The sequence below is a fragment of the Penicillium hispanicum genome (assembly GCF_028827665.1).
Source record: "Penicillium hispanicum strain IBT 35686 chromosome Unknown utg000006l_segment0_segment0, whole genome shotgun sequence".
Classification (NCBI taxonomy): Eukaryota; Fungi; Ascomycota; class Eurotiomycetes; order Eurotiales; family Aspergillaceae; genus Penicillium; species Penicillium hispanicum.
In genome coordinates this window covers 1,712,630-1,735,422 of record NW_026623198.1, presented here as the reverse complement: position 1 = coordinate 1,735,422, position 22,793 = coordinate 1,712,630, and the positions used below count along the sequence as shown (strand labels likewise).

General features: G+C 45.3%; 6 protein-coding genes across 6 annotated transcripts; 2 read left to right on the top strand and 4 right to left on the bottom strand.

Moving 5' to 3' along the window:
- Positions 1–589: 589 nt before the first annotated feature.
- On the top strand, positions 590–8,559 carry N7459_006972 (type I polyketide synthase; the record flags this gene model as incomplete). The annotated part of the gene is made up of 6 exons (XM_056946140.1): positions 590–1,323; positions 1,394–1,919; positions 1,977–2,514; positions 2,564–7,221; positions 7,282–7,602; positions 7,657–8,559. 6 exons carry the CDS (start codon positions 590–592, stop codon positions 8,557–8,559), a joined length of 7,680 nt encoding a protein of 2,559 aa, XP_056798139.1.
- Positions 8,560–8,898: 339 nt separating this feature from the next.
- N7459_006971 (uncharacterized protein) lies at positions 8,899–9,754 on the bottom strand (the record flags this gene model as incomplete). The annotated part of the gene is made up of 2 exons (XM_056946139.1): positions 8,899–9,350; positions 9,409–9,754. The coding sequence occupies 2 exons, from the start codon at positions 9,752–9,754 to the stop codon at positions 8,899–8,901; spliced, it is 798 nt and encodes a 265-aa protein (XP_056798138.1).
- A 1,342-nt stretch (positions 9,755–11,096) lies between these two features.
- Positions 11,097–12,791, bottom strand: N7459_006970 (uncharacterized protein; the record flags this gene model as incomplete). Its single annotated transcript, XM_056946138.1, has 1 exon — positions 11,097–12,791. One exon carries the CDS (start codon positions 12,789–12,791, stop codon positions 11,097–11,099), a length of 1,695 nt encoding a protein of 564 aa, XP_056798137.1.
- Positions 12,792–12,880: 89 nt separating this feature from the next.
- Positions 12,881–13,501, bottom strand: N7459_006969 (uncharacterized protein; the record flags this gene model as incomplete). Its single annotated transcript, XM_056946137.1, has 1 exon — positions 12,881–13,501. The coding sequence occupies one exon, from the start codon at positions 13,499–13,501 to the stop codon at positions 12,881–12,883; it is 621 nt and encodes a 206-aa protein (XP_056798136.1).
- Positions 13,502–13,885: 384 nt separating this feature from the next.
- Positions 13,886–14,949, bottom strand: N7459_006968 (Short-chain dehydrogenase/reductase SDR; the record flags this gene model as incomplete). The annotated part of the gene is made up of 2 exons (XM_056946136.1): positions 13,886–14,701; positions 14,758–14,949. The coding sequence occupies 2 exons, from the start codon at positions 14,947–14,949 to the stop codon at positions 13,886–13,888; spliced, it is 1,008 nt and encodes a 335-aa protein (XP_056798135.1).
- Positions 14,950–16,474: 1,525 nt separating this feature from the next.
- On the top strand, positions 16,475–17,421 carry N7459_006967 (uncharacterized protein; the record flags this gene model as incomplete). The annotated part of the gene is made up of 3 exons (XM_056946135.1): positions 16,475–16,492; positions 16,678–17,306; positions 17,367–17,421. 3 exons carry the CDS (start codon positions 16,475–16,477, stop codon positions 17,419–17,421), a joined length of 702 nt encoding a protein of 233 aa, XP_056798134.1.
- Between the last annotated feature and the right edge of the window lie 5,372 nt (positions 17,422–22,793).

Sequence of the window (22,793 nt, the reverse complement as noted above, 5' to 3'; positions counted from 1 at the left end):
GGGTTGGAATGCACCCTTTCGTTGGCAAGGGCCGCGGAAACCGACCACATCCCATTGGCACACGCCGGCCAGAGAATGGTGCGATCAACGGGATCAGATCTTTTGATCTGGATCGGCAGGCCCTGGGGGCGATCCGAGAGGGTGCGCAGGTCAGCCGGTGCCCTTCAGGATATTGTATCCGATGAGGGCAGCTCCCGACTATACAGATTCGTCATCAAGGAAGAAAGGCATGAGGACCCAGACCTCACATATCATTGCCCGATGAATCGAAAAGTCCCGGTCTGAGAGAAGCTAATGGATGAAGATCGGCAGTCCACCCAACTGGTGCTCATGCAAGGGCAGCTTCAACGCCATAACACGCGCTATCACCAACTGCCTTTTTGCATTTGACTCCTGCCACACGCTGCCGTGTCGGCAAAAAAACCTTTTTGATGGGCCAGTTCTGAACATACTCTCTTATATATTCATTATTCGCCACTGTGATTGTCTCTCTACGTTCCTTGTGACATTTGTTGGATGCTGACGAGGGTCTCGGTGCTGGGTACATGAGGTTTCTGGGACACCCAGACGTGATTAAATAACTCCAACAATGCGTCTTCAACCGCCATCCGGAACTGGTACGCCAGTTCCCACTGGCAATGGCTCGACGGTGCAAGATATTCCTACCCAGGCTCCCAAGAAGATGGCCATTATCGGCATGGCCTGCCGTCTTCCCGGCGAAGTATCCACCGCGGAAGAGTTCTGGGACATGTGCGCGCGAGGTCGGAGTGCGTGGTCCCCCATGCCAAAGGAACGATTCAACGCCGACGGCTTCTATCATCCGAACCAAGACCGACCCGGATCCTTCAATCCCGCAGGCGCCCATTTCTTGAAGGAGGACGTTGGCCTATTCGATGCGCCCTTCTTCAATATCACACTACAAGAAGCCCGCTCTCTCGATCCACAGCAGCGCATCATGCTTGAATGCGTCTACGAGGCCCTCGAAAATGCCGGTATCCCAAATCACCAGATCGCGGGTAGTAATGTCGGAGTGTTTGCCGGTGGCTCGTTCCCAGACTATGAGCTAAATAACACCCGCGACGTGGAGTCTATTCCGATGTATGCGGCTACGGGTACGGCGGTTGCGCTGCAGAGTAACCGTATTTCATACTACTTCAATCTTCACGGGCCGAGCATTTCGGTCGATACTGCGTGCTCGTCGAGTTTGTCAGCACTGCACTTGGCTAGCCAGAGTATCAAGAGTGGTGAATGCTCGATAGCAATTGTCGGGGGATGTCATCTGAATCTGATTCCCGAGGCTTTCGTTTCTATGACACGGTCGAGGTAAGTCCATCCGGCCAAAAGTTTTCATCAAGCAAGAGTTTCCAAAGGCTGATTCGTCAACGCGCCGCAGGCTGCTGGCCGATACAGGAAAGTCCTACGCATTTGACCACAGGGGAACAGGGTTCGGCCGCGGTGAAGGTGCAGGTTGTATTATATTGAAGTCTCTGGAAGATGCAGAAGCTGCGGGAGATGCTATCCGATCGGTGATTGTCGCCAGTGGAATCAACCAGGACGGGCGCACCAGGGGCATTGCAATGCCAAATAGCGCAGCCCAGGAAGCATTGATGCGCCAGGTCTACCAACAGGCAGGGCTTGATCCCACGCTGACCGGATACATTGAAGCCCATGGAACTGGAACCAAGGTTGGTGATCCCTTGGAAGCTACTGCCCTCCAGGCTGTCTTCGGAGAAGGGCGTACAGCACGACAGCCACTGCTAATTGGCTCCGTCAAATCCAACATCGGTCATTTGGAAGGGACGAGCGGAGTCGTGTCGGTGATCAAGACCGCTTTGATGCTGGAACGGGGCTTCGTGCTTCCAAACTGCAACTTTGAAAAGACCAATGAAGAGATTCCCATGGACAAATGGAACATGAAGGTAAGGAACACCTTTTTGCAAAGTAAATAGCAGCCCTGGTTAACCACCATGCACTAGGTTCCCAAGAAGCTGCTGCCGTGGCCTCGGGGTAAGATCTACGCTAGCGTGAACAACTTCGGCTTTGGCGGGACCAATGCCCACGTTGTCATGGAGCGTGGTCCTAGACACGAAGGTGAAGGGACAGAGAATACTGACCCTCTCACACGGAGGCTGTATGTTGTATCTGGATATGACAAACGAGCCGTGATTCATTTAGCGAAGGAGCTTGGCGCGTATCTTGATCTCCATCCACCCGTTTTCACAGACAGCCTCATGGACAACATTGCATACACATTGGGCCAACGCCGCAGTTTCCTTCCGTGGCGTATAGCCGTGTCTGCCGATTTACACACTGATCTGATCCAATCGCTTGCTCAAGACCCAGAGCCTGTTCGATGTTCCAAGGAACCCACGATCGGATTTGTGTTCACTGGACAGGGTGCGCAATACCACGGAATGGGAAAAGAGCTTCTGAACACATATCCGATCTTCCGCAAAACTATGGAAAATGTTGATAACTGTTTGAAATCTCTCGGCGCCACTTTCTCAATCATCGGTATGAGCGTTTCCTCCGATACAAGATATTTATGTTCTGACCTTGGTAGATGAACTTCTCTTGACCGACCCAAGCGCTAGCTCGATATCCGCGGCTTATATGAGCCAGCCAGCTTGTACAGCAATCCAACTAGCACTTGTTGATCTGCTATCATCGTGGGGTATTCATCCTAAGGCAGTGGTCGGCCACTCAAGTGGAGAGATTGCAGCGGCATATGCAGCAGGCATTCTGACGCTCGAAGAGTGTGTCAGAGTTGCCTATTGTCGCGGTGTGGCAGCAGGCCTGTTATCTAAAGATGACAGCGTCAAGGGAGCGATGTTAGCAGTCGGAGCCAACGCTGGAGAGATTCAGCAGATTCTCGACGCGATGCGAGGACAGAGAGCGGTCATAGCCTGTGTTAACAGCGAGTCGAGTGTGACATTGTCTGGAGACAGAGATGTTATCACGGACCTCCAGGCTGCTTTGGATAAGGAGGGCATATTCACTCGCAAACTCCATGTCGACGTCGCCTATCATTCCCACCACATGCAGAAAGTAGCGCCGCAGTATCGCTCCTTAATTGGTAAACTTGCACCCCGGGCCTCCGAAATTACCTTCCACTCCACGGTCCTTGGCAAGCTGGTGCCAGGGGCCACCCTCGATGCTGGGTACTGGATTGACAACCTGGTCTCCCGCGTGGAATTTGTCAAGGGCGTGCAAAGTTTGCTATCAGCCGAAGGAGCAAATGAGCAGATTGATACGTTAGTTGAGATCGGACCTCATCCTGCACTTCAAACGCCGACAAAGGACATTGTTCGACTACATGCCCCAACTCGCAATATGCAATTTACACACACCTTGAAGCGCAAGGTTGATGCCATCGAGGCCCTTCAGCATTTAGCCGGTATATTGTTTACCAAGGGAATGGCACTCAATTTCCAGGCTATCAATTTCCCTAACTTGGGTTCTAATCTAAGGAAGCCGTCCGTTATGACAAACCTTCCCAAGTATCCCTGGAATCACACAGAAAAGTACTGGTTCCACTCACGGTTTGCCGATAATATTTTCCATCGCAAGTTCCCGAGAAATGACATACTCGGCACTCTTTCTACGGAAAATGTGGACTTTGAGCCGCGGTGGAGGAACATTATCCGCGCAGACGACCATCCATGGATCCGCCAGCACAGAGTCCACGATAGTAACGTTTACCCAATGACCGGATACTTGGCTATGGCCATGGAGGCAATCTCTCAGCAGGCACAGCTGCACCATTTGGTCCCAGGGAAGGTCGAGCTTCGGGATGTCTCTATCAATCGCGTCCTTACCATTCCGGACACCGGGGCCGTGGAGACAATGTTCAGTCTGAGACCGTGTCGAGGCGAAGCTCCTGGACGATCGATACTCGGCTGGCACGAGTTCAAAGTCTTCTCGTGGGCCGAAGGTCGAAGTTGGGATCAACACTGCAGTGGATTCGTGATGGTGGAGCAAGCGAAAGAGACAAACCCTGTCAACGGGTTGCGGCAAAGGGCTGAGATAACAGACGAGCTTTCGCGACAGACGAGCGACATGCGCTCTTCTTGCACGTCGCCTGTGGATAGCAAGGTTCTTTATGATAATATCACCAGTGGTGGTGTCCATTACGGTCCCCTCTTCCAGGGTCTGTCGAATATATGTGTCAGCGCGGAACAGCACGCCATCGCCACAATCAGCGTGCCAGATACCAAGTCTACGATGCCACATGAGTACGAAACAGGCTGCATTGTCCATCCGGTTACGCTTGATCAGTGTTGCCAGGTGATGTGGGTGCTCCGAGGGTATGGTGAATCGGCATCGCGTGTGACTACCGTGCCTTCTCACCTCAAGCACATCTCGGTCTCTCTGCATCACAAACTGACCGCTGGTACTGATCTTCAGCTCTGGGGTAGCGAGTCAGGAACGGAGTCTGCCAGCAACCCGGTGAACAACCGCATTACCGTCACGCATGCTGGCAACCCAAGCGACGTGGTCATCGACATCAAGGATATGACATTGGTGCCCATCTCGAATGACATCAAAGGATCTAAGGATCACACGCCAAATCCCATCTGCTATAAGCTTCACTGGGAACCTTGCTTCGACATGCTTTCAGAAGACAGCTATCGACAATTGCCCCGCCCCAAAGTTGACGATGACAACGGAAGCCAAAGAATGTATCAATTGGAAAGTGTGGCAACGTACTGGTTGAAAGAGATGCTGCGGTCTGTCTCACAGGAAGAGATCCCACCCTCTGAGACTCATCGTCATAAGTTCTATCACTGGGCCCAGAAGACGTGTCGGGAAGCAGGCTCGGTAGAAGAGCCCTCTTCAGAGCTTATCGAGCAAACCAGGAATGTGAATGGGGCGGGGAGACTGGCTTGTAAGGTCGGCGAGCTGCTCCCCCAGATTCTGCGTGGTGAGCTTGATGCGTTGACCGTGATGCACGAGGACGATGGACTCAGCAAGTACTATCAGGATCTCGACGGCCTGCGCGAAGCCTATGCAAATGCATCCGTGTGCATTGACAAAATGGCCCATCAAAATCCGGACCTCAATATTCTGGAAGTTGGCGCCGGAACTGGAGGGGCGACTTTGCCTATTCTTCACAACTTGGGAGGCAACGAGTCCGGGTCCACGCCGCGGTTTGGTCACTATACATACACCGATATCTCCCCGGCATTCTTCGAAAAGGCGAGAAGCAAGTTCGAAGGATGGGGACATCTGATGACCTACCAGACCCTGGACATCTCAGCGGACCCAATGGGACAAGGCTTCAGGCCCGGGTCCTATGATGTGGTTGTTGCTTGCAATGTGTTGCACGCTACTGCAAATATCAATGAGACCATGGCCAACATCCGCTGGCTATTAAAGCCTGGTGGTAAAATCATGTTAATTGAAGAGACTGTCTCCAAAGCCAGACACATGCCATTCGCTCTCTTGTCTGGATGGTGGCTTGCTTGCGATGAAGTCCGGCCAAACGGACCTCTTCTCACTGTGGAGGGCTGGAGCAATGTCATGAAAAGAAATGACTTCTCTGGGGTTGACTTCTGCGTGGAGGAATATCCCGGGGCGTCTTTCCAGTCCGGGTGTTTGATGGTGTCGACGGCCAACAGTGGCAAACATGGCCCGACAAATCCAGGCGACATCGTCATTGTTGGCACCGAATCTTTGGGCAGCTTGTCATTCCTGAGTCTCGAGGCGGGTCTAAAGGATGCTACTGGTGTCGCACCAACATCAGCTGCGGAGCTTGATACCGCCAACGTGGATGGCAAGTGGTGCATCTTCCTTGGGGGAATGGACCAATCCGTGCTGTCCCATCTCAACGAAGAGAAGTTTCAAGCCTTCCAGCGTCTCGTGAGCCGTTCAAGGGGTCTTCTCTGGGCTGTTCGACACACCAGGTCTGATTTGCGGTCTCTTGGTGCAAACATGGCGATTGGTCTTGCTCGAACTGTCAGATCGGAGACCGGATTACAGTTCGCAACTCTCGACCTCGGAGAGAAAGAGAGCATGTCGGATGCTGAGGCTAGCCACCACATCCTAAGTGTCTTCCGGAGCGTATATTGCCAGAAGTCTCAACTCATGCAGGGTGATATGGAGTTCGTTGTTCGACACGGCCAAGTTTGTGTTCCTCGGTTGCTCGACAACCATGTACTCAATGCAAGCGTTCAGCATGAGACACCAGATGGGCCACCACAACTGCAGCTATTCAAACAGGACAGAGCACTGCGACTGACTGCTGGTGAATCCAGGACTCTGGATGAGCTGTATTTCACTGACGATGCCTCCCGCAACGCTCCATTGCCGGACGACTACATTGAGATCAAAGTTCGTTGTACGGGTCTGAACTTCCGAGATGTGCTGATGGCTATGGGTCAGCTCCGTGGTGACAAACTTGGACAGGAATGTAGTGGAGTCGTCAGTAAGGTCGGAGCCGGAGTGTCTGACTTGACAGTGGGCGATCGAGTCTGTGCGATGTCGCCTGGATCGCTGTCGACCTATACCCGCTGTCCATCATCTTGCGCTTGGGTTATTCCCTACGATATGTCGTTTGAGATTGGAGCATCCATCCCCGCGGTCTTCTGTACGGCATATTACTCCTTGATCGATCTCGGTCGCTTGACTCAAGACGAGAGCGTCCTCATTCACGCCGCAGCTGGAGGCGTCGGACAGGCCGCTATCATCATTGCTCAAAGTGTCGGCGCGAAGATCTTTGCGACAGTGGGGAGTCCAGAAAAGAAGAAATTCTTGATGGAGACCTACGGACTAACCGAGAAGCAAATATTCTTCAGTCGTGATCTGTCCTTTGCTGAAGGTATTCTCCAAGCTACAGGCGGAGAAGGCGTGGATGTCGCCTTGAACTCCCTAAGTGGCGACGCTCTGCAAGCAACGTTCGAGTGCGTCGCGCCTTTCGGCCGCTTCATTGAACTAGGGAAGAGGGACATCACGCAGAATTCTCGACTCGAGATGGCACACTTCGACAAGAACTTGTCTTTTGCCTCGGTGGATTTGGGTATGGTGCGAGAGAAGCGTCCAAAACTGACTCGGCGGTTACTGCGTAACTCGTTCGATCTTTTCCTTCACTCCAAGGCACACTTGCGCTGGCCTGTCACAACTATCCCGATTTCTGAGATCGAGAGTGGCTTCCGCGCTCTGCAGGGTGGTCAGGTTATTGGCAAGATGGTTGCTGCCATGACTGATGACGCCAAGGTCAAGGTATGTTTTGTCGATTCATTACGAGGATTCTCCAGTATTAGTGCTAAGTAGCAATTCAAGGTCCATCCCGCCAGAAAGGAAGAGAAACTGCTGCGTGCGGATGCGACGTATGTCGTTGTCGGTGGCACCAATGGTATTGGCCTCGACATTGCCAGTTGGATGCCACAGAAAGGCGCCCGGCATCTCGTGCTGGTGTCCAGGAGTGGCGCTGCGACCGAGCTAGCCCAGAAAACTATCAACGATCTCACTAGTGATGGTGTCATGGTGGAAGTATGCCCCTGTGATATCTCCAGCGAGCAGAACGTGGAAGACAGCTTGGCTCCGCTCCTCCGCCGAATGCCTCCAGTTCGCGGGGTTGTGTATGGGGCAATGGTGCTCCGGGTAAGTCTGCTGGCGAGTCAGATGGGACTGATGCACTAACAATCTTTGCGATAGGACATGCTGTTTGAGAAGCTCAGCCATGATGACTATGAATACGTCATGAGACCCAGAGTTCACGGAATCTGGAACTTGCAGCGGACGATCCAGGGACTCAACAGTGATACATTAGACTTCTTTATCACGCTGTCGTCCGCTGCTAGTTTTGTTGGCAATATGGGCCAGTCAGCCTACGCAGCCAGTGGCACATTCATGGCCGCGCTGGTCCAGTATCCGCAAGTCGCCAACATGCCGTGCACTTCCATCGACCTGCCAATTGTGCGCGGTGTTGGGTATCTCTCTGACGACCAAAAACGCGCACAGATTGAATCCCAGCTTGGCACCGAGTCGGTGGATGCAACAGACATTCGTGGCCTGGTGGCCGCCGCAATTCGCAACGAGATGCGGGAGAACTGCGAGGGCCACTGCGTCGTCGGCTTCAACGGCGTCAAGACAACACCGGCGACCGAGCAGCCGTTCTGGGTGAACGACACCAAGCTGTCGCATCTGCTGCGCCTGTCCTCCCTCGCAGCCGACAGTGTCCTGACAGATCCCACGCAAGCCAAGACGGATATCTCGCCGGCATCTGCAATCCGGCAAAGTCGCGGCCGGGAAAGCGCCGTTGCCGTCACGGCGGCTGCTCTTATGCAAAAGATCTCGAGCATTCTCATGCGGCCCATGGAAGATATGGATGCTACGGCGCCAATCTCGGTGTATGGACTGGACTCGCTGGTGACCATCGAAATCAGGAACTGGATTACGCGGGAGCTGGAGGCGAACTTGCAGATTCTAGAGATCCTCACGAGCAGTTCCGTCACGACTCTCGCCGAGCTCATTCTCAAGAAATCTGGCATTCTTACACCGGAGGTTAAAACGGAGTGGGCGCTTGACGTGCCGGAAACACGGAATCGCCAAGAATGAATAGTTTGATCACGGTATACCGTGATGTTCGCTTGCTCGTCGACCAAGATTTGTATTTTTAGTCAAATTTGGTAATTGGTTCTGTTAGCACAAAGCCTTGTTTTCTTTTGGGAATATAAGCTTAATTGCATGTTACTACTTTCGTTGCAAGGGGACTAACTTCGTAAATACTCCATACTCGAGTCAGTTTGCGCTCATGGGCGCCAGTTCTTTGGGCGCGTGGATTATTCTATGGTATTAAGTATACGAAAGCCATCAAGATTTTCCCTCTGCGGGTATTATACGCATCCCTGCCGTCTCTCAATAAATCAAGAATAGAACTGCGCCGGGATATCAAACTCATCGATGCGTATCATGTGGAAGCTCCGCGGGAATCGACTGTTGTTCCGTAGGAAGCTCCGAGGGCGAAGTCGAGATGGTCACAGGAGGGAGTTCGGAGGGCTGATCCGAAGGGACCACCGAGGCCGGCGGCGTGTCGAACGGCGAGCGACCCCGGTTTGTCGCACCAGTGGACGAGAAGTATGGATTCTGTTGATGTTCCGCGTCCTGCGGCTGACCAGCTGCGCGAGACTTCTCGGTTGCGAGAGCTCGAGATCTGTATCGCAGGAGCATGAATATCAAGCCTGCAACGATGGCTGCGCCACAAATGCCCCCGACGACGCCGCCGGCAATCGCGCCTGTATTCGTCGAATGCCCTGCACTGGAATGTGTAGCCGTTGGTGATGAGGTCGAGGTCGAGGTTGATGTTGATGTTGAGGATGTGGATGAGGATGCAGACGCCGTCGGCGTGGCTGGAAAGAAGCATGTGTTAGCGCGCAGGGTCTCTCGCTCGGGGATGATGCGACCTACTCGTGCCGGCGATCTTCACCGTCAAGGAGCTCATGGTATCGCCATTGAAACTCTTGTCTGTGGCACAGCCAAAGTCACCGTCCGTGCTGTTCTCTGTGCTGATAAAGCCGATTCGCCCTTGCTCGCAGCAGAAGAAGTCTTCTTTCCAGAAGAGATTCCATGTGCTATTCGCACACTGGGTCAATGTGCCCCCAACGCCGGATTTCAGACATTCTGCATTGTCTTGATTGCCGGGGCAGTATGTCTCTGTCGGACAGCACACCTGCCAGTCGCCCCAGGTTCCTCCTCCCGAGAAGGAACCCGCTGGGCAATCACCATCGGTACGAAGAGCGTAGCCTTGTGACATCTCGTCGCGACAGATAGGTCAGTCGTGCGAGAGAGAAAATGTAACGAGTGGATCGAATGTCGCGGGGCTCGAACGACGGGATTGTGCCGGCAACGACGTCGCGGCGAGGCTGGAGAATGATATTCACAGAGGGGGAAGATTAGATATTTGAGTCAATCAGCCCTTGGGGCCAAAAGGGTAACGATGGCGGCAGAGGCTTCGCCCAGGGACAACAGAACTGGCGCCCCATTGTTAAGGGCACACCGTTGACCAGATTGTGCGAACGGAGGACAATCGAGCCTCCTGGCTGCCGGAGAGGACTTGGCTTGACCACCCAATAATATCTCGTCATGCCGGGGGCATCTTGCAGAAAGGGTAGACACGAATAAATATCAAAGTCAACTTGGAGGGATGGCGGTCCAAGACAAGTGGACCCTGACTCGAGGTTGATGTGCCTGATGCCATGGACGATCGAGTAGTTAGTTACAGATTCGAAGTAAATCACACATCGTGTGCTTTCTGAATGTGCTTCTGGAAGTCCACCTTGGACGACATAAAAACCCCTCCACGACCGTGAGTATACAGTTGCAGACCCTTACAAGTCACAACGTCACCGGAGGCTCGATTGCCAAGAGAACATCTCCGCCAATCCGTGCATTTGGGGCCAACACAATCGACTGGATGACAACGGTGGGTGTGGAGTAGTCTTTGGCTCGCGTGTGCCGATCAGACGGATTGGCAGTGGATCTCTATCCTGTTCGAGTATATGCCTCTATTGTTCAACTGCATTCTCATATAAATGATCCGGAAAAGCGAAGCGAAAGATCAAGAGTGTGTACTGGAAGCAGCTGCAGCATTCACCTTTGCTAAATGATGGCAGCCCATAAACTATGAAAAGGGCGCATAGTTGTGCTCAATCTATATCAGCAATAGCTAGTGGATCCTAGTGGAGATCTCTTCTCGATCTAGTAGGTCTCTATCGATGCGCAAGAACTGATAATGGGCCGTAATTCCCCTTGACAGGCGCATATATCTATAGGAACCTCGTATATGGTTAGTATGGCTATGGCATGGGGCTGTAAAAGGCGAGCTCTCCCCATCGCGGACCCCGGGGCCGTTTTGACCATGTGCCAAGGAGTCAGCATGTTGGATTTGGATTTGGAAAGAACTTTTGTGTTATTGCGATGGACTATCGTATCCCAGGGATGAGACTAGATATGGGGGATCGTGGACAACCAATCAATAGTGGTATAAGAGCCTGCGGGCAATGCCCGGAGAGAGATGAACATTAGTATAATAACCCCCCATCGCGCAGTTGAGTAGACACCAAATAGGGCCCACATAGCGACGAATCGATGAAGAGTCAGTTGGTCGGCCATTCCAACCAGCGCATTCTTGCCGCCCCATTTTCGTTTGAGTGAATGCAGTACCCAAAGCGTGAAGACATAGTACGGTAATAATATGAGCAATGCGAAAAGTGACAACACACGCCAAACGGTCTGCTCAGCACTAGTTGGGAAAGAAGAATTCCAGCTGCAGGAAAGGTCAGTTGTGTTGCAGCGAATATGAGAATGGCCGGAACATACGCAGCAACATGGATCCCGCAAAAGAGTGCCATAACAAGTAGATAGAAGTGTGTGAGATTGGCGCTGTCTGCGATTGTCATCTTTTCATAGTCCTTCTCATAGTCATTACTCGCCTTCCGGCGTCCAGTGGAAGGTGTTTCCGCATTTCTCTCCTCATCTGTTTGGTGATCGTTGGGCGCACTGGTCGGGTTTTTGGACGGTGTTTCGCCCTGGGTTGCTCTGATAACATCATCCAGGATACCCCTGGTTTTCCTCCAGTTCCAGGGACTGAGTATAGTGACGCATGCTTTGAGTATAGCGAATATCCCCCGTATTGGTGAAATAGAATCGTCAGCAATGTCATCGCGGCGGATCCACTTGGCGTGGCTTTCATACAGGATATTCTTGACTATGCTCTGCATGGCCTGACTGTCTCGGTTGTGGGACAGGTAGATAGTGATGGGCGTGGCCATGTCCTTGGGCTTGTACCACCACACTGCATAGGTTATGGCAGCGTTGGCGACGTACGCGACGGTGGAAATCTCAAGCGGTGTAATGGGCAGATTATACCCCCTTCTGGCAATGATGTTGCACGTCACCCAGAAGCTTTGCAGCAGAGTAAAGGCCTTTGCAAAAGAATCGGCCTTGGCTCTGTCTCTGATGTCGCGGGCTCTCAAGTGCGACGGCTTGATGACTCCTGCCCTGATGAGAGGAGCAACAGTGCTTGGCTGTACTGGATAGGTCCAATTGTCGTTGGTCTGGAGCTGGAGTCCGTGCATGATCAGACAAAAGCCATGGATTGTTCTCCAGGGGCCCGATGAGCCCTGCGCAGACGATTGGTGCGAAGAGGGCTCTTCGGCAGACGATTCCCGAGTAGAGATCTCTTGGTCAGAGTGTTCCTTTACAGGTAGCTCTTTAGCGGCAGCCTCTTGCGTCGATGACTCGGGTATTTTATTCACTTCGGAGTCGTTTCGTGTCAACGTGCGTGATGCCGTTCTCTCGCTCTCAATCGCACGAAAGGCAGCGTTGCAACGCGCCACGATGCTCCGAGCGTACAGTAACTCTTCAGCCGCCACCCCACACATAATTTCGGGAGCCAGTACGGCCCCGATCCATGATAGACCTTTGATGAAGATGTAGTACAGCTCGGTCTGGTGGCGTTTTGGGACATTCATATGCAGAGCGGTCCATGTGCAGGCAAGAATGGTCGACAGACACGTCCAAAGGATATCCCAACTGGATCGGGAGTTGTCGTTAAATTGCCAGCCATCTAAAGCGGTTGAATTGGACTGGGCTATTGATTGCCCTACCAGGCAGAGGAGCAACAGTAGCGCCGCCATGAAGGTGAGTCCTGGTCGGCGACCCATGGAGAAATGGACTGCAGATGAGCTTTGAGCCTCGCTGGGATGGCGAAGAAAAATAAAGCGCCCATTGGGCATCGCACTAGTAAAAGGGGGCCGGTCGGATTTCACGCCCGAATGGGTTAGTTTCATGCAGGTGAGGCTCTCGGTTGCACAGACGGAGTCCTAAACGACTGCTTGTCATAATTCTCAGTATTTGCTCGGCTTATATACATTCGCCGTCATGATCGTGTGGACGGCAAGCCATCGAGGGGAGTTGTGCACCGTTGCAAATCCAGCGATTGCGACGTCCCTTGAGCTATCTTTTGATACCGTGGGGTCCAAGCAACTGTATAAGCACGATGTACAAAGTCAGACTGGAGCACTGCGCTGAGTACAGTTGAAAGGCTCGTCCAGAAACCAGGTGTTGTGCTGCTGGTCGGGGACGATTGGGTATTGGGACTGCACAGCTTGTTGATCGGCGTCGGATCGGCCGAGCTGATAGTGAACCAGTACAAGTTGGTATCAGGACGAGTCTTCTCGCACTTGTAGAAGAAGCCCTTGACGCCCGGGCCGAGCACGTCGCTGCGGAAGTCGGAGGCGAGCTTTCGGTTGAGGTTGATGTTGTCGCAGTCCTGCTGCATGCCTTCTACGCTAGTCACGTTAGCCTGCTGGGTAGTATATCCCTTTGCGGTGTGAGTCCCGCTGGCTGAGAAGGTGAATATTGGCAGCGCGATTGATCCAGCGACTTGGGTTAGCAGGAGGCTGTTGGAAACGGTAATGGTAGCGCATTCAGTCCCTGCGATGAACAGACCGAGAGTTGCAAACAGCAGTCCTCGTGCGGAGAGGAGTGAAGACCCCATGGCTCAGCGAGAAAATATGTATTCAACGCGTCCGTGAGAAGACTAGAAATCTGATAGCCAGGAATTTTTCTTCAAGATTTTCTCAAGACGCAGACTGCTTTTATATTTCCCAAACGGGACTCCGCATCATTCGCTCAAGATGCGGCCGGAGAGAAGCCTTCATGGTGATATAACGCGCCATGAAGGCTGAAAGTGGCCGTCATCGAGTCAGTCGTCTCCACAAAGTTGAATCCGCGTGGACTTGCTGTTTCGACTCTTGAATATTGGGATGGTGATCAAGACTTGATGTTCGAAACCAGGTAGAGCTGATCATCAGGAGAGGTAACACGCGCAAGACAATCTATCATTTTACCGTTTTTCACAAAGTTCACAAGCATATCCTCGCTATACAAATGGTTTCCACTGCTCTTCACACCAATCCCAGAATTTACTCGCGTATCCCAACCCTCCTTGCTCGGACGGGACAATTGCCTGGACAATGTCCTTCCGGGGACAAGCCTCGTCCGGTCGAATTCGTCCCCACGGAATGACATAGGCCCCATTTGTCTCCTGCGAGATCTCCGACGACAGGCCCGCGTACATCTCCGTATACGCCCCAAACTTGGGGTCGTGGAGCACCGGGTTGATGAAGAACATGGCGATGGGAGAAACGCCAGCGTAGGTGCCAGCCCTGAGATTGCCGGGATTCTGGATCACGCTGACGATGCCCTCATCCCTGTGTCGTCGAGAATACTCACGGCCGATCATCCATGTCCCGGCCTTGGACACGGCATAGTTGCGAGTGCGGTCGGACGTACCACGGCCAAGGGCGCTGAAGTCGATTCCATTTGGGGGCGACGCGCCCTCGGCCAAGAAACTCGCGGTCCAAACCACCCGGGTGAATCCCGGCGTGCTGGATGCCACAGCCGCGCGGAGCTGCGGAAGGAGCAGCTCGGTGAACAATAAAGTGGCGATGCAGTGCATGCCGACCATCGCCTCAAAGCCCTGCTGTGTTTTGGCGCCCGGCTGGACCATGTTGGCTCCGGTCCCGGCATTGTTCCACAGCACATCCAGCTTGGTCTCCTGCTGCGCGAAGGTCGCGGCGGCCTCCTTGACGGAATTCAGGTCATTGAGATCCAGGCGCAGAAACTGGATGCGACCCGGGTTGCTTGGAGCTGGCGATGCTGCGCTAATGGCGGAAATCGCCGCCTCGGCTTTTTCCTGGTGAATGATTAATCTGGACTTGTTCTGCTGAAGTTGAGATCGGAATGGCTCACCTTGGAGCGACTGGCCATATAGATTGTCGCCCCTGTGCCATACAGAATCTTGCACAGCTCGAATCCCACACCCGCATTGCCGCCGGTCACCAGAAAGACCCGGTCTTTCTGACATGGTAGGTCCTTCTCCGTGAACTTGGGCGATGGTGGAAACCATTGCGAGTGCAAGTTGCGGAGCGAAGCGAACGGCATGGCGAGTGGGCGAGAGAGAGAGGGAGGTTGAGATGGTGAATGCGATGGAACGCCCCCGGTGCTGGGAAATTGGACCAATGTATAAGGCCCCAAGGTCTCGACAGTCAATAGAGACCGATCTCCCTCGAGATATCTTCAACATCAACAGGAGCCGACCACGCTGGATGAGGCTAGCGCAGCCTAGCGCCATGCTACGCGCGTTCGCGACGGGCGAACTCGACCGCGCCCGTATTGCTCGTCCGACGGCCGACCAGGGAGGAGGCTGAGCCCATCTGTTGAAATGTGCTGGCGAGATGCATTTCAAGGGAATAAGCGCAGCTGCAAGTGAATCTGCGACCCCGATCTTTCAATTGACTGCGCCTGGCCGTTGATTGAAATGGGGTTGACCTTAATTGACCGGTCGGTCATTGATAGCATAATCCGGAGCGAATTTTGAACAGCAAAAGGCCCATCGCAGCCCATGATAGTATAGGAGAATATCCAACCATTGCGACACTTAGGATCAATCACCATTCCCTTGCTCAAGAACCATGCTCATTGCTGTGTGAGTCGCGTCGGTAGGGTAGGCCTTCCCAGAAGAGATACAAATGAACTTTCTTCATGAGTGGTGCAAACTGGTTTGTGATAACATCCAGCACATGCGCAGGAATGGTAGCCATCTTCCAACGTCGATGTGGTCGTATGGTGTGCGGAAGAGCAAGATGGCGAACGTGGACACATGAATGGAATTGGGGTGAGAGGTTTGGTGAGAAGTCCGACTTGCGGAATAAACGAGCGCGATTTGAGAAGAGAAAGCTATTTGCCTGAGGCCAAGAGCACCAGCAACCACAGGTTCATCATCTTCCAGCTTCATTAAAAATGCCGATATTTGTCTCGCCTCTCATCAGATCTACAAGACTGACTGCCGAGGCCCGTGGATAAGACAAAAGGCATATTGGATCCGCTTGGCTTCCTGAGGCCTAATGAGCTCCTCGACGGACAAGTCGACACTCTGTCGTGCTCATCACATTCGGCGCTTAGAACGAGGCCGAAAACATACCGCAGCACATGTCGTATGAACGTGCGCTCAAATAGAAATACAGCACTTTTTTGCGTGTCCTGTTACGTAGGGCTACCAGCAAAGGTTTACTCCAATGGAGTATTCAGAGCTGCATTTCTCCAGCATGACAAGAGTCATAATTGTCATCTATCATTGGTCTGCACAGATGTCCTAATGCAAGACAGAGCGGCGTGGACTGCCCCAACCCTAAGGACAAACCAATGGGTCAATCAACATACCCTGAGCAGTGTCCAAACCATCGAGATCAGGGATATAGCTGACGTTGACTGTGCGAGAAATGATATCCTGGATGGCAATCTGCACAGCCGCCGCTGAATCGACTTGAGATAGCCAACATTGTTTGATGATTTGTCCACATGGTAAACTAGATATATCGGGGAATTCTTTCTGTGTATAAAGACTTTCAACCTCATCACTAGGAATCTCCTCGTACGGACTGGTGCCTTGAGCGCAGTCCCGTCGTCAATGAGCTCCACAATCCCAGTGATGCCTCCTGAGATAAGTTGGCTTTGAGCATCCCTCGAGCTGGAATAGCCCCTGTTGGGTTCGATGTCATCTGAATGGCCATCGACTGAGCTGAGTTGCCTGTCTCCCTATTGTTAAAATGTTAGGCAAATTCTGGCAGAAAGGCGAGGGAGGAGTAACCGTTTCAACATCTGCAATAGTAGGCCGGATCAGGCGTGGCAGACTACGGGTTTGGTGCCAGGCCTCAAATCTTTGCACCCTTGCTGGGAAATGGAATTTTCACTGCAGAAGGACGAGCATGGAAACATTCACGAGACCTTCTGCGAAAGCAATTCCTTCGCGTTCAGTCTCAAAACCTGGACCACTTTCGCGAGCATGTCGACAACCTGATCAATCTCCTCCCCTCGAGCGGGGTTGTTGATCTCCAGCCTCTATTTTTTGATCTGACCTTGGATGCTGCAACGGCTCTACTGTTTGGCCGATCAGTCTATAGTTTGAGGGCAAGTATCGATCAGTACCAAGAGAACAAGATCTTCGCAGAGAGCTTCAACATTGCCCAAGAAGGCCTGGCCAAACGCTTTCGTATAGCACCGTGGCATTTTCTCTATAGCCCGCCGTCGTTCCGCAAGGCGTGTGCTAATGTGCACCGATTTGTTGAAAGGTACGTCAAGGACTTGGATTTAGAAAATACCGGCCGACACAGGACAAAACAAGACGGGTTCATCGTGCAGATTGCTGAAGAGTCTGCAAGCTTGAAGGACCTCCGTGATCAACTCTTGAATGTTTTGATCGCGGGCCGGGATACCACAGCATGCTGTCTGTCGTGGACATTGTACGTATGAGCCGAAAATCGCTTCTGATATGGTGCTGAGCTTGCATTTCTGGACTTTAGTCGGCTCCTGATTCTTGCAGCAGCTTGTCTCAAGCTGAGGTCGACATATACGTAGCCAGTACTAGTTCTCCAGATTCTTCTCAATCCAATACGAATTGGTGGGCTTTCAGGCCTGTAGCTACCGCGTCAATTGTGTTACTTGTGTGATATCAGACGTTGAACCAAAGATCTACAGAGCTCATGATGGAATTAGTTACTACGAGGCCTGACTGCCCAGGTGCTGTAGCAAGTCTCAAGCGCAACACGCCAACATTTACCGCCTGAGTGTCTCATTTAGACCAGTATATACTCCTTTCATAGACGAATCCCAGGTGGCTGCACTAATCCAAGGGAGCTTACTCGTCTGGGCTCAAGCAAAATGGCGGGTCCTAAAAAAAACAATAGCAACTGATATAAAGTCAGATCACCCTCGTGGCCAAAAATCTCCAACTCTCCACTCTCTCACAGCGGACGCACTCGCAATGAAGAGCCTCTAGCACAGTTCGAGGATGGATGCCTCACAACAGATTTGCGGAATACGGGAGCTATACCGTCCGGCTAATGAGGCAGTTGAAAATGATTGAGTTTCCTCCAACTCACTGAGAGAGTGAGGTTGTACGATGGAAGGATGACCATGCATATGAATGATGATGATGGAGGATCTATCTACATGAGAGGAAGCTTAAGTGTGTGTGGGTCATGTGACACCCACATACGAACACCCCCCTAGCTACCGAGCTGTAGATACAGATAATATCGACGTCTATCGAGTATACAATTTAATCTGGCCAATCAGAGGCCAGGAATCAGCGTAGGAAAGCGCAGTTTAGGTCGTGAGACCTAGTAAGCTAATAAAACGGTTATATTTAGTCCGTTTAAGTAGTTTAGTTAAACTATTGGCGACCTATTTAACTGAGGAGACCTATTAGAATATATAGATAAGCTTGCGCACCTCGTTATATATATAATACTATTTAATAGCAATATAATATATATACTGATAGAATTTAGGATTTCTAGTTAAATTAAGATATCTTTTATTATCTCTATAGATAGATATAGATTATAGTATTAGTTTAGAGAGTTTTATCTTATTAAAGAACTGTTAAATCTATATTACTTCCTAATAAAAAATAATATAGTAATATATTTAGCTTCTATACTATTTAGTGTAACTGTGGTCTGTTTCTTTAATATCTAAGTAATAAGGCTATTAGTAAACTTAAAGATATAGCTAAAGGTTAATATATAGTCTTTAAAATATTATCTTATTTAGTTAGTATTATAGTAGCTAAATAAGCTATTAATTAATATAGGATAGTAAATAATTATTAGGGTCTTAGTGCTAGAAAGATATTAAAAGATATAATAAAGAGTAATTAGATAATCCTAAAAGGGATTATATATATACTATATAAGTTTAGTAATAGTATAGGCAATATCTAATTTTATTAAGATTATTAACTATATAAGTGATTTAACTATTTTCCTATATAGGTTAATATTATTACTAAAAGCTATTAATTAAAAAGGTTATAGAATATTTTTATTAATAAAAAGAGTTAGCACTAATTTATAGATTATTATACTAAAATATACTAGAATCTTATCTATATAGAATATTTAATAAAGATAAATTAATTTATTAGCTCTAAAATTAATATTAATACTAGTAAACTATTTAATATATTTATTATTAGTTAGATTAAAATAATAAATAAGATTAGTCTTTATCTAGTTAATATTTAAATTAGTTAGTAATAGAATTAGTATATTATCTATAAAGATAAATATATAGATATAGTAATTAGTTATATAAAGATTAAAGACTAAATTATTAGATTAGAAGTGTATAAAACTAAGTGTAATTAAGATACTAGAAATTAGATTATATTACTCCTAAAGAGATTATTTTAATCTATAAAAGGTCTTAATTAGCTATCCTATTTTACTAAGATAGTTTTTTTATTTTAGTTTAGTATTAAAAAATACTATAATATAGTTTATATAATAAACCTTTTAGTTTAATACTATAGTGATAGCTATAAAGATTTTTATTAAAATAGATTTAATAGTAACTAAATAGATCTTATTATAGTTTAGTAGCGTTTATTTAAAACTATATATTATTAAGTGTGTTTTATAGGTATTATTAGTTTTAATCTTAAATACTTATTAAAGAGAAAGAGTCTTTTTTTTATAGACTTAGTTAATAATTTACTAGATTCTATTTAAGTATTAATACTATAGTTCTTTTTTAGTAGTAACTAGCTATTTTGCTTTTTTATATAAATATATAGTTTTATACTATAAGTTTAGAACTTTAATTAAATCTTAACTAGTTAATTTAATAGATTATAAGATTAAATAAGCTTTATTAATAATATCCTTAATATATATAGATATAGTTTATTAATAAAGTGTTTATTCCTAAATATATACTAAATATTAAAGGCCTTTTTTAGGTAATTTAAAAAAGATTACTAGGACTAATTTATTACCCTTTTTTATTTTAGTATTATAGAGTTTTATCTTTTTAGTAGTAATCTTTATTAACTAAACTTTATTTAAAACTTCTTTTAGTAATATTATCTCTTTTTTTAAAGTAGTATTTAGTATATAAGTATATTTAGATAATAATATATAAGTAATAGGAATATAAAAGTTAAAAATAATAGGTAAATAGTATATAGATCCTAGAGATATAAATATTTAGTTAATTAAGATTAGTATTAGTAATATAGGTTATATAGCTATTAAAGTAGATAGTTTTTATATAGGATAAATTACTAATTTAAAAGACTTTTAGTTAATAAAGTTAATAAATATATAGTAGTAAGCTACTAATTAGTTATAATCTAGTAGGGTTTTTATCTTTTCTAGATAAAGGTTAGTATACCTAGATAGAGTATCTAGATTATAGTTAAGGTATAAAAGCTCTTATAGGGTTAACTTCTAAAAAATAATATAATAAAAGATTACTATCTTTTTTAAATATATATTATAAATATAATATAAACTATTATAGTTATAATTTAATAGATAATCTTTAGCTATATAAAGAGATAGCTTAGTTATATACTTTTCCTTTAGGATAAGATACTATACTTAGTACCTTAGTATATATAAATTAGATAAGTTTAGTTATTTACTATAAAAGGTTTTATATAGTATTATATCTACTTTTAAATATTATAATCTATTTATAGTATAGTTTATATTAAATAATAGCTCTTTCTAGAGATATTTTAAAATTTAATATTTAGATATTACTATAATAAATAGCTTAATAAGCTAGTAATTTTTTACTTTTATAATACTATTTAGCTATAATATATAAAGTAGTATAAGGTCCTATTTAATTCTATATATTTAGTAGTAATTAATAAATAAATTATATTTATAAGTATTATTACCCTATATATATTTAATTTAATAGCTAAATTAGATTTTAAAGTAAATATTAAGGTTATAGAAGTACTATATAATCTTATCTTTTATATAGAGAAGATAGACTTAATAGAAGTAAAATGTTATTATCAAAGGATATATAGAAATAATAGCCTCTATAGGCAGTGATATTAATAGGTCCTTATATATTAATATAAACTATATTACCTAGATAAATATAAATAAGCTTAGATTAACTAAATAAAAATAAATAACCTTTTCTAAATAGATATAGTAAATAAAGATATTTAAAAGCTAAGTCCTTTTTAATAATAATTCTATTTATATATTCTAATATATAATAGACTTTATATTTACTAATATAGTATATATAGTAATATATAAGGTCTATTAAGATAGGTTTAAAACTCTTAGTATTTAATATAGATACTAAATAAATAAATAGATTAGCTCTTATAAGATAGGTTAATTATATATTAGAACTAGTTATAATCTAGTATTAAGAATTCTTTTTATAGCTAATAACTATAATCTTATTAGATATCTTATTAATTAATAAGGTATATAAACTAAAGACAGAAAAGATATAATTATTATTATAAAGCTTATAGTAAAAGATTAGATTAAATACTATTATTAATATTAATTAGCAGTTCTTTAAGATAATTAATAAAAGTTTATTTTAGTAATTAAAATACTAATTTTAAACAGAGATAGTAATATTATTATACTTTTTAGTATATTAAATAGTATTATTAGCTATAAAAACTAAGATATAATATTTATTAAAATTAACAAAATTTAAGCAATATAGTATTATATAATTAAATATACTAGAATCTAGTATCTATTAGTTAATTTCTAGATTACTATTATTAATAGATAGAATAAGTATATAAATATAGATAATTTATATATAAATAATGTTTAAGAATTATTAAGATAGCTATAGTAAATTATTATTATTAATTTTTTAAATATAGTCCTATATTAATATAGTAATAGTATAATAACTACTCTAATAAGATCTATAATTAATATATCCTCTATATTTAGACTAATTCTATTATAAAAAAGTTATAGATTAATCTTTTTTAGTGTTTTTAGGATTAAAAAAGTATTTAGCCTTAGTATAACTAACTTTTTAAATATAATATATATACTAATAAAACTTCTTTTTTTTATTATCTTTATCTTTTAAGTCCTTCTTCTTAGATTTCTATTACTAAATAAAAACTAATATAGTAATTAGATACTTCTTATATATCTTATAATTAAAAAAATCAGTATATATATACTCTATAAAACTAGGTTTTATTAGATTAAGTTTAAAAGTTTAAAACTATAGTTTAGTCTTTAATACTATATATATAGTAGTTATAAACTAGCTAAACTGCTAATATTCTAAAAGATACTAAATAAATCTAAGGGTCTTAACTAATTTATTTAGAAGATAATACTATTTAGTAATAAATTAAATAAGGTTACTACTGTTTCTATAATAATAGTATAAAATCTATTTATTATAGTAGGTTAAAAATGTATTAGATATAGTAATACTAAAATTAATAACTAGTAATTAATATATTTTAGCAGTAAAATTATATTTAGTAATAAATAATTATAAATTATTATCTAAGATAGTATTAAATAGATAAAAAGCTTAGTTTTAAAGAGATCACTAGATCTAATATTCTTTATTAAAAGTTATTATATACTTTTATACCTAGTTAGACTAATTATTAATAATAACTTAGTTCTTAGATTTATTAAGTTAAAAAGCTATATAATAAATTATCTTTATCTAAAATAGTATAGTAACTAGATTTTAATAAACTAACTAATTTTAGCTAGTAATAATATACTAGAGTTCTTTATCTTAGATATTAAGTATAATATATAGGGTATATATTTATAGATACTAATTTATAGCTCTTTAGAGCTTTAGTATAGTATTAATGATCTTCTCTTTACCTATAATAATAAAAAAGTAGTATAGAAGCTAATTAGTTAAATAAAGAAGATTATATCTTTTTA